This window comes from Rhopalosiphum padi, chromosome 2, assembly GCF_020882245.1.
Source record: "Rhopalosiphum padi isolate XX-2018 chromosome 2, ASM2088224v1, whole genome shotgun sequence".
NCBI lineage: Eukaryota > Metazoa > Arthropoda > Insecta > Hemiptera > Aphididae > Rhopalosiphum > Rhopalosiphum padi.
Window position 1 is genome coordinate 9878563 of NC_083598.1, and position 13108 is coordinate 9891670.

General features: G+C 28.0%; 1 protein-coding gene across 1 annotated transcript in view; it reads right to left on the minus strand.

Moving 5' to 3' along the window:
- Window positions 1-13108, minus strand: part of LOC132920761 (neuropeptide Y receptor type 2-like) — a 75077-nt gene that overhangs the window by 33887 nt on the left and 28082 nt on the right. The window contains exon 2 of the mRNA XM_060983411.1: window positions 8636-9439. Within this exon, the coding sequence (XP_060839394.1) occupies window positions 8636-9213 (578 nt within the window). The 5' untranslated portion in view covers window positions 9214-9439. The remainder of the gene's footprint in view (window positions 1-8635; window positions 9440-13108) is intronic.

The window sequence follows — 13108 nt, forward strand, 5'->3', positions numbered from 1 at the left end:
TTTAAATACATACTGCTTTGAGTAAAAATTACAAGACCCCACTAGAAAATATCATAACATATGTTGTACATTTTATTTTTATAAATTTAACAACAATTAATAATACATTTTCTTCGGATCAATATTAAATAAAGAAAGAAATATATGTTTTATATCCATGACGTATCAAGTATAATACATATTGCATAATATTATATAACGACAATATTATGAATCGTATATATACTAATTACTTGGTTCATTTTTTTCAAATAGACCGATACTCGAGTTGTATGAAAAATTATATAAACTAATCCTACATCGTTGAAATTAAATAATTTATTTTAAACACTAATCTATATAATGGCTATACCAGTGTTTTTAAACTATTTTTATTATAAAAATTCAAAACAAATATATTAAGTTGATACAAATTTTGTGTATTTACAATTCGTATTTAAAATAATTTTACAAAATACGATTAGTTGTTAATCAGTCCACAATATGATATATGTAATTATGAATTTTAAGTTATGCACAATTGTTGCCTTTAATAAGACTTGTTGTTGACCATCAAATCATAATTTATTTTTAATTTATTAACGAAAAAAAATTAGATTTATTGCTCTCAATATAGTGATGATTATATTATATCATAAATAATCTAATAGGTTCCATTTTACCTATTATTATTTAACCAAGACGAAACATATTCATCATAATTTATGTCTTTTAAGTTTTAACAATAATTAAGTCAAATATTATAAATGCTATAAATATTTGCTATTTGCATTTCAATTTCAAAGTTAAATAAAACGTTTAAACTTATCCTAATGCACTATTATAGCAATCATTATTCACTGCGGTATTATATCTATACAAGTACGTCTTATTAAAAAAAAGAACCACATTTTTTCTAATGAATTTTAAAAATAATTTTTAACTTCTCGAAATATTACTACCCAAGTCAATAAATTATAATCACTTACGTAACCTAGTTTATTGTTCATCTAAAGTTTTGGATCTCAAAAAATACGCATGAAAGAGGACACCCCCTTGCGTCGGTTTTTATATATATCGTACTTGGATATCACATGTCAGATTAAACATGTCGAATAGACATAAAACAATATACATATAGATAATTTTATATTATACACGAGTATTTTGGTGCCTACCAATTTTCAATAAATTACACTATGAATATATATTTTATAAAATATTCACACTGCGTGATGTATTGAATATTGATTTTAACGTATTCTACTTTATAATAAAAACTCATATGTTAATATTATATTATATTTTAATATAAATATATCGTGAATCACGAAAAATTGAATTATTTAGAACGAAAAAACAATTATTTCCAACATTAATATTAGTATTTTTTTTTTTAAGAATATTCTTTTAGATGTGATTCATAATTTAATTATTTATGAATCAATTATAAAATCAAATAGTATCATAGATTTAGACATCAAAAAGTAAAATTTCTAGTTGATGAACTTGTGATGTATAAATTATATTATTATGACCAATTAAAATAAATTATATAACCAAATTAAAATGTTTTATATGTTTACATTTATGTTTATTACTCAAAATAGTATCATTATTATTTAAAAACATGTATATTAAAATAAATTCGGATGTCTAGGGATGGTTGTCGAACCATTACAATAACCTTTACAGTTATGTATAAATAAATTTAATGTATTACTTATATAACTCATGTAATAAGATACATAATTTTTTTTCTTATGCATTTAAATATCACGTTAAAATAATTGCTTGGATAACTTCAGTATTTTGTATAAAGTTGTTAATAACGTTGTATTGTTTTAACTGGAAGGGAAAATATTAATTACATTTATACGCCATCGTCTTAGAGTCGCAATGACGAAACAATTTCAACTGAACCAAAAAGTATTTTAAAATAGGATAAACATCTTGATGCTCGACTGACTATGTAGAATGTGACCAACTTCTTGTCGAAACCAGACATAAGTTTGTTTTTTGAGGTATTTGTTATTTTCATCACCCGGATAAACATTATAGGCGGGGAAATGACTTTAAATATTAAACTCTGGTGTACAAATAACGTGACGGTTAAAAATATTTTATTTTTGAAACAATTAAACAGCGAGTTTTTACTTTTTAGGGGTAACTCACGTTCCATACACGGAGAGAATGATAACATAAGTACAAAGCCTGTCAGTTTTTAATTACGAACAATACTACGAAGTTCTCCGTTGCGCATATATTTAGTAGTATTTAAACGTAATGGTATTTCGAGTACCGCAACGTTTAGTTTTATTTTTATGATTATTTATTTGTACATTTTTAAGCCAATCTAGTGCCAAGATCATACAGTTGGCAAAACATTAAATAAATACTTATGATGTTCACATGACATGCGTACGTGTAAAAATAAGACATCATTTCTTCTAACTAAATTTAGAATACCTGGAAAAAATACTTTTGGAAGATTATATTTTTCATTTTAAAAGTGCCATTGCTAGACACTATCAAACAAATATAATATTGCCCGTGGAGATTAATGACATATAATTGCATACCAAAATTATTAATATTCGTAGAAAACCTGGTGTCGTGTGAAGATCTCGTAAACGATTACAGTGTTATATATATTATTAATGACTATTGAAATTCGATAAATTTCATCCAAGCAATTTCTCATTTATAACTATAAGCCATTTAATTATTTGTTATATTATATTTTCCGTGCACATATTATAAAATAATAGTAACTAAAATGTTTTTTAAATAACTTTCTTTCCGCACATGTTAGTTTATATGATAAATAAAATAATGGATATTATTGTTGTTTATTTCCACATATTCAAATGAATGCTAAGTTGATTAAAATACATATATGTATGTTTATTGAATGCGAAAATATTAATATATTTTAGTTCTTATTTTAAGTTAATTTATTTTCTGTACAACAACATTTGAAGCAAACATTATCTAGGAAGGTAAGATTGTGAATGTGAATTTATTATTTTACTATTAATTATATTTTATTACACTTTGTAATCGTTTACGGGATTTTCACAGGACAATGAGTTTTTCGCGATTTTTAATAATCTTGGTATGCAATTATACTTTTTGTCTATGTAAACAATTATGATTATTGTTATTTACCTTAAAAGATAGTTGTAATATTAAACAAGTTTTTTTAATGCATGACTACTTTGACTTCTTTTAGTCGAATAAATAAATGATTATAACAATTGAACATTAATAGAAATGTTTTCAAATTAAATTGTCTATATAATACACGATATGGTGAATTCTCATTTTACCCCATTGATAGTGATCCACCGACAGCGAACGTGTCGTGGAGCAGTAAATTATACTTAACAGACACTTCAATCATCGAATGTAGTTGTCGGCCGGATGATCACATACACCGTGGGTGGAACGCGTATAGATGTCCTTCTCCAAAGTGATGGAACCAATGCTTTGGTGGTGTCATTTTGCCATCCGTCCGCCCGTTCAAGTACATAATTTTTCCCAGAGTATATATATATATATTATATATAGGACAGGGAGGTATCGAACAAGATAAAGAGAAAAAGATAGAGGATGAGATAGAAAGAGATGTAGATATCTATACGAAGAGGAGAGAAAGAGAGAGAAGAGTGTGGTTTTGATATGTGGTGAGAGAGAAAATGAGGAGAAACAGGAGAGTGGACAATAGAACAAGGGAAAGGGATTGTAACTGAGGTGAGCAATGGCTTTGTGGGGGTACACCGTTAGGAAATTCTAGCGAACAAACATGCGTGCGTGTTTCCCGGAGGATAATCGTATATTCACAATTTCACACTAATATTCTGCAAAATAGTTTGTACGACAATACCTTACACGTGTTTACTGAAGCACTAAGTTATATACCTTTAAATATATACGTATTTTACGTCTGTATAAACGTATAAAACGAAAAGCATGATATTATGGTTCTATTTTGTGATACTATTATTTATATTTTTACGAACATTTTTTTTGTTGATCAATTTCAAAGTCAGTGTATGGGGTGATGAGTATAATCAATGATATATATGATGATTTAAGACTAAGTTAGAAGTATGTAAAGTTTTAAGGCCTTGATAATATCCATGTGGATCTATGGACAAGTTATTAATTCATTATTCATTCTTAAAATGTGGTATACGTGTGGTATATTTATATTTCCAACGAGTTTGATTGCAATACTGTAAAATTGATTCTTATAGAATTAACATTTTTAAACAGAACAACTGATCACTTTCTTTAAATTATATGATCCAATCAATTATATAATGCAATGTACAATTGTATACAATTTTATTTTAATCTTTACAATGCAATTACAATGCTCATATTCAATAATTGATTATTTGATAGTATTGTATTACAAACTTATAAGTACTTATATTAACAAATAAATTATGTATGAAAAGCAGAAATTCTATGATGACATAAGATACTGATAATTATTTTTTGAATTAATCACTTAATATGTTATAGTTAAATATGTAGAGTTTATTAGGTTAAATCAAAATGCAAATACTTTTTTAAATAGCTCAAAGAATATTCCTTTGGAAATAATATATTTAAAATAAAAAAACAATCCTTTTAGTTTTTAATCTTTGTAAATATTAGATATTATGTTTATTTTTTTTTATTTTTATTAAAACTCTGTTTATTTTATTTCTATTTATATTTATTTATACAATGTGTTTAAAAATATATTTTTACATCACGTACAAATTTCATCATACCATTTTCACAATAGTATCGACGGTTCATTCATCAAATTTTTTTTTATCTGTCATTACAGTTAAAAGCAATAACCACTTCAAATTACAAAAGCTTTTGCTATTATAAATTGTAAAGAAACACAATTGTTTGGCATAAAAATATTTTGTAAAAAGCAGACATTGAAGAAATAGTTAAAACAATGAAGAAAAAAAATATAGTAAATATAATGCAGTTTATGGTCTGAAAAATGTAATAATTTACGTATACTTGTATTCAAAATGTAGTATTTAAATCTAATATGATTAAAATCAACAATAAGTATTTAAGTATTTTATGATACAATTATTACCCTTTAATAATTATCTTATGTCTCGACCGAACTATTAGTTTTTTTTCGATTTAAAATCTACTTATTATTTATTAAGGTAATTTTTCTAAAAATATTTTAATTACATTTAGCTTGTAAAAAAATACAAAAACCCAAGTTAATAACAAAAAAAAAATTAAAATGATAAGTCTCTTGTTTATATTTATGGGTTGTTACAACAAAATTTAAAAATTATCTGGCATCACTATATTTTAATATCAAATTAATATTAAAATATAATCCTCGGCGATTTTTTGTCACATAAAACTTGATGATCGGGTGAAGAGTTCTTCGTTCCACATCAGCTAGAGCTATTTGGGTGCACTTTTTATAAAAATAATTCTATGTATCCGTCTATATACGATCGGGCTCAGTAAACTAGCACTGGTTGTGGGTTTTTTTTTATTATTAAATTATTCGATATTATCAGATATGTAAGAAAAACAATATAGAAAATAATCCGAAAACGCCTGTTCAGTTATTATCTGTCGGTCAAAAAATATCTGAACAGTTGCCACTGATTTTAATTTGTATTTTATTCACCGAGTGGCGAGTATATATAGTTAAGATAGTTTGTATCCAATCGTAGTGCAATTTTATTAATATATTTTTGGTCGTAAAGAAACAGATCTTCCGGATTTGATTATTATTTACACATATTATCGAGAAAATCTAGATACGTAATAAAAAGTATTAAAAACCAGACTCACTTAGAAGGAGGGGAGTAAAAGCGGTTCTTGAGTCTATGAGTGGGATAAGTTATATGTCGATATCAGTCATTTTATGTTTTCTTTTGGTTATGAAAGTTATTTACGGGTGTTAATTCTAGTTACGGCAAAATATACAAATTTCGAAGACAAGCCATCTAAACGTCAAATATTATAAGTATGAACAAAGAACTTTAGTAATTACATTATATATTAAAATTAATTATAAAAATATATTGTTCACATTTTAGCTTGAAAATATAAATCTACACATTTTAAAGGTCAAATGAAAAATCAGATGATAAAAATGAATCAAATTATCTGATGTATCTCATTTATATTAATGACATTTAAATCATGAAAGAAGTAAATTTTTCACCTATCCACTATTATTTTTTACATAATATATTAAAGATTTATATTATTAAATAATAATAAATGGAAAGAGATAAATATATCTACTATATCCTTTATATGGTTATATGTTTTGACACGGTTCGTAGCAATCGCAAGTACTAAGTACAAACATTTCAACAGACCACTGTCGCACTTTCTACTTTGGTATACAAACAGCGCGACTCGTTCGATTCTCTCACCTTTCCCATTCACTGGAGAGGTTGAATGAAGGACCGAACCTACTGTAATGCGTACGTATAACTGGCGACAAACGTCGTGAATAGCCTTGCTGACGTCCCACGACTAACCAAAGCTATGACGACTACCACCGACCATTATGAGTGACAGAGTATAATTATAATATTATTATTTTGATTTAAAAAAAATCAAACATATTATATTATACACTCGATGTTGCATTTGGTGTCTATATATTCTCCTCACTTCTCACACAACACTAATTTTGACGAACAACGATTGAATTAATCGCAACTACGTCAGTTTATTTGTAAAAACCCCTTTAAATATATTATACTAATTGCCAATTTAACATAAATAGTTATTGTTATCTATGAAATATAAAAATATTTCGTTTTTGCTTTCATTTTTACTAATTCTCTAATAATATCATGTTATGTGGATTGTACAGATTATAGTATTTTCCAACTCTTTATAAACGTAGTTTTTTACGATAATTTTAAATAAAAACATATAAAATTAAAAATATAATAATTATAAGTTAATTTAGTTATTACTTTTATATTTTCAAGCTTATATTTTTATTTAAAATACTAATAAGCGGGATATTTCCATAAGTAATAAAATACACATATAATATAGGTAAATAAAATATAATATATATTCTAATGCACTTTGGCTTAACATATTTTCAATGAAGTTATTTAAATATTTCTCCTGGCAAACACTATTCAAATTAAATAAAAAAATTACTCAAAATATGACGGTAAAAAATACCTACGTATCATTTTAGTTAACATAGGAATTAAAAAATCGAATTACGATATCGATACCTAACCTAATGTAATCATCTTTTAACCATTTTATGAAAAAGTGCAATAATGATATTATATTTTATTTCATCATTGATAATAAATGTCAAACTCATACCAATGCCATATAAACAATCACCGTATTGACCATAATAATATTGTAGGTATAGATAAAAGGGTATAGGTAACTAAATGTGCCAAATACTTTAACCGAAAAAAATTGGTAAAATGTATTGCAATATGTGATACTCTAAAATAACAAACTCCTGTGATTGATTGATTTTGGTTTTATTTTTTATTTTGTAATACCCTTTATTTTCATATAAATTATAAACAATAACTTTGACGTACAACAATCTCTTGCATTTAGACCAAGCATTATTGTATGGCTATGACGACGATTAAACATGACGATGAACCATGTAGTAATACCTTTATGATTAAATATTACCTAACTATAACAGTTACTAGGTACTATAATTATTATACTAGATTAAAACCAACTAAGATAAAAATCAAGTACCTACTATCGAAATCATTAGTGAAATCAAATCAGATTACGCTGTCTTAGAACAATTTTCTATAACGGATGCCATGAAATTAGTAAATTATAAGCAATGCATTTGTACTGAGATTTGGTTGAATGATGGTTAAGTCGGCGAAGAACAAAAGACTCAAGCAACTTCGCTTATTAATAAGTTTACTATACACAGTATGCCTATATGTATAAATCTTATTGCATGTGGTTTAATAGCTTTACAATCGTCGAACATTCATCGCAAACCAGACCATTTATAATAAACTAGTAGACTATACTATCGATTAAATGCAAAATAAAATATACTTTCACATATATCTTTAATAAAATAATTATTAACATCCGTATTATGCATGCGGTTGAAGAAACGCGCAAAGATGATAAAATAGAATGACATCACATATTATATGAGTTTGGCAAAGCGAATGTTTTTTTCCGATAGTATCGCCCCACTTTGGGGTGAACTATTTGCACGATATTTAACGGGAAACCTTAGCGTCCGAGGTCACATCACTCGAAAGGTCAACACAGCAATCGATAGATCCGTTTAATAGCTCATTACAAAAATAAACACCTGATATACCTAATAAATTGCGCGACTTATACTTATAAGAACGATAGTCTAACGGGGTCCTCTATATACCACGATATCGTATGGGCAGATATATGTAGCTTAAGATCGATCATAATATATTACAGTCGAGTTGCGATTATTGGGAACCTCAGTGACCCGAAAAACTTGACAACTCGAATTCTTTTTTTATTCCCCTAGAAATATAAATTACATATATTTTCGGGTTATCGAGGTTCGAGTTATCGCGACTCGACTGTAATAATAATATCATAACATAATGGTTAGGGGGTGTACCTGTCTAGAGCGATGGCGGTTATGGTACACGCGGACACGGTTATGTTGGCGCCCTGGGCGGCCGGCACAGTCTTGCACATGATCAGGCCCCATGTCCAGCGGCGGGACATGAGCGCCCACAGCGTGAACGGCATGCACACCACGCACATGATGATGTCGGCGAACGCCAAGTTGACGATGTACAGGTTGCGCGGAGACGGCCCCTGGCTGGGCACGTTCTTCTTGCCGCACTGCCGGAACACGACGAAGCACACCAGACCGTTGGACACGAGCCCGATGACGAACAGCACGCCGTACGCGACCACGATGGCCACCTCCAGGTACAGCACCAGCACCTTGTCCACGTTCAGCTGGTTGTCGAGTATCACGTCCAGCGCCCGCTTGACGGTGTAGTTGAACGGGCCGCCGCCGCCCCCGTCGAACGTGCCGTTCGGGCCGTACAGACCCGACGAGGGGTGGTCGCCGATCCCGCCGTGGTGTTTGTCGAGTTTGCCGCCGCCTTTCACCGACGTCTCGAGCAGCGTGTTTACCATGGTCATGAACCAGTCGTGCTTGTGAAGTTTGGGTGGGTTGAACATAACGGTGCCGGCCGGCCAATCACTCTGACTCCGAGCGAGTCGGTACCGCGTCCGGCGTCCGTTCGGTTTTGATTTTCGGTCGTTGTTTTTCGGATTTTCGCGTTTTACCGCCCGTCCGAAGTCGTCGTCGTCCTCGTTGAGCCGTGTCCGACCGCGAGCCTGGCAAACGGTCCGTAGAGGGTCATATCGTAGTCGTCGCCGTCGCCGTTGGCTGTCGTCGCACCGCCTGTGACAAAAAAAAATAAATAAATAAATAAATAAAACCGTAAAGTCGTTTCGATATTACGAGAAAAAGATCTACTGTTATCGTATGCGTTATAGGTTTTTATTTATTGTAATTTGGTACCTATTCAATGTATTTATATCGCGACTAGTTTAATTACCCGACTATATGCAGTTTTGAGAGGAAAGGAATTCTACCCCTATATAATGCACATATTAATTCGACTAATAGTTACATATTTATGAGTTAAATAAAAATTAATGATTTAAATAGTTTTTTTTTTTTAATTATTCCGCATGCGTTGAGTTGGTAATTTTTAATTTATTCGAAAATACATGATTTGTTTCTAGAATGATGTTTCGTTCAAAACCTCGTTTTTCCTGGAAATTATTTTCATGGAAATTTGTTGTTTTACATTTTTAATTTTTACTTACCATATTTATACTAATCATTATAATATTATATATATATTTTTTTATCTGTAACCGATGACAACGCTGATATAAAAAAAGAAATATTTAACTTTCGTGAGAAGAAATAAAATTAATCAGATCCATCTTATAACGCGATGTATATGGGTCGAAAAACTAAACTAAAACCATTACCGAGTTTCGACAAATTTTTTGATAAATGTCATTATTGAACACGATCCAATAGTTTTTGAATTCATATTTCATAGAGGACAAAGAAATAAAACAAAATTGATTTTTACGTATATTCAGTATAAATGAATGCGTGTAGATTGGCCCGTTAGTGCATTTATACATTAAGACAAGTAAAACCTATGGTTAATTAATAGAAGAGGGAAATGATTAATTAAAAAACTATATCTTTATGACTTTAACACGAAAATAAACTATATGTTCATGGATTTACACTGTAGATTGGGTCAGGTTGACTAAGATCAGTTCAGGTCAAGTTGGAGAGAATGTATACCTAAGGACGCACGAGATTGTTGAGATTACAGAAATTACTTTCCCGTACTCTACCTACCCACTGTTTTGACGCAAAACTGTTCGACAGGGATTTCTATAGTTTGTTCGAAATTGATTTTTGTTTGAGTTCGGGCTATTTACGACCGTGCGACGGTGCGCTTTTGCTCTTGCTAATGGATTCTTCATTTCGTTTCTTCTGGACGTCCCCGATATTGTTCGTTTATAAAATACAATATAATTTTGTTTTAACACTGTTTAAAAAAAACTCAATTTACTGGTGTTGAATACGCGACTATTTACGGGTCATTGTTTTACACGGATCATCGACAAACATTTTATGGTAAAAGACATCGAGAGAAAAAAACGTTCAATTAATTTCAAATGTCAATAAGCCAAGAGTAAACTAATATAATTTTCCAACAAATTGGTTAAACATTCTTCTGAAAAGTATAATTTAGGAATAATTAACACATATATGTATATTGTATGTACGTTGTTAATTTTTTAAATAATTTAAGTGACTTTATAATACAATTTTTGTACAATTATTAACCTTGAAAAATAGAATTCAAAATTCAAAAGTGCATTAAATGTATGAACTTATCTTAATAACTTAAATTTATCATTAAAAGATAAATTTATTACGCAACATATTGGAGAAAAATATGTTCATTACATAAATTGTGTCTAATAATTAATTTAAAAATGTTTTCGTTTCAATATATTCATATATTTTTTAATGTACGTTAAAGATAAAATATTTTAATTTATCGAAATCATCTAACATTTTTCCTTAAATACAAATACTAAATCCTGATTTTTAGCAGATACTTATACAAAATGATAATTCAAGAATAATGAAATTCATATAAATATCTATTCTACACAGTACACATACTTCCCAACTATATTATAAATATAATATGTATTATGTGTCACCGTCTAAAGTAATAATTACACAAAGTATAAACTTTAAGTAAACTAACAATTATAAATACTGAGTAACGGTGTCGGATAAAGTTTAAAAACAAAATTTTATTGATAACAAACGATATATAGTTACATTTATATCGACGACAAAAACTCCAACAAGCAGTGTCAGGTTAAATATTTAATTAGACTTTCACCACCAGAGTTATATTATCAGATACCGATTATCAGATGTTATCATATGTTTCGATATTATCAGATGTCGGTAATATAGTTTTTACGAAATAAGTTACTTTTAATTTTGATTAATGAAAATATAAATAAAATAATGATTTATTATCTACTACTTATTAATTATTATCCATTTTAGAAGAAAAATTAATTTTTGATTTTTTTTTTTTCATAGAATTTTACTATAGCGCATGCGTTCTAAAAATGTTGTCTTGACCTTCGAATCAAAACTAAGTTCGAATGGACAATGATAAATCGCTATGTAGAGACAGCTGAAAGTGGAAAGCTAGTTAAGCACTAAAAAAGCTAGAAGCATTCAGTAATATAACCGTCCGACAAGGTTTCAAAAATGTCATTGTAAAATTAAATGGAACACAACAACAAATAAAAAATATAACTAACTAAAAATATTATTTTTATTATTAATATTTATTTTGCGTTTTTTTTTTAATATACAAAAATGTATTTATTTAATTTTAATATTCAATAACAATCGGTTGGAACATTAGTATTTGATAATAATTATTAGTAACGTTTCATGAAAATCCCAAATTAGTAAAGTTATTTATGAATCAAATGTATTTAAAATAATTTATTTTTACTGTATAAATATGTATATAATAATATTATTTTAAGAAAAAAATCTTTAACGTACTTGATTTAGAGGTTATAAAAATTGTCCAATATTATAAATCAACAGAAATAATTAATTATTATGCATTACTTGAAAAAACAAAACCATTATAAAATAATTCGAGTAGAATGTTATTTATTAGAAATAAATATTTTACATTTTAGTTATTAAAGTATATTATACATATAACATCTTTTCATTTTTCTTGGATGAATATTATACTTTAAAGAATATTCATAATATTTTAACATAGTAATTTATTTAAATGTCACATTTTATATTTATGTGAAATATTTATTTATCGTGACAATGCTACATACTTTGAATAATAATTTTAACATTAAATTCATCGTATGTTTGAAAATATCAACTTGAGTTTTTTTTTTTTAGTATTTTATTCTAACCAATATATTTATTTAGGATTTTTACGATAGATATTTTTTAGGTTTATTGATATTCAGCACGAACCAAGAAATAATGAACTCGTATAGAAACGTTATTAGTAAACCATAAATAGTGTCGAAGAAAATATGGGGAAGCTCAAGAAAGAAGAATAATTGCATAATCAGTAATAACTAATGATGTTATTTTCTTATATTATTTCTATAAACAGTTCAGGTATAAATGGTATATATAATGATTGATAATTGTAAGCAATTACACATGTGTAAAAAGATAGACAAATTTACAAATTGTATACATTTACATACTCTTATTGAAAAACTGATTACTATACATATAACCTTATTAAAATAAATCTGCCACCACAGGTAATTTGATAATTACAAATTTTCAATTATAAAAGGAACACTAAAATATTATGGAAGATATTAGTAAACAACCATTTCTTCTCCCTAGCTTTGTATATTTTCGTTAATTAAACCGATTCTTAGACTTTGATACTTAGTAAAATTAATTTATTCAGTTTAATATTAACAATTC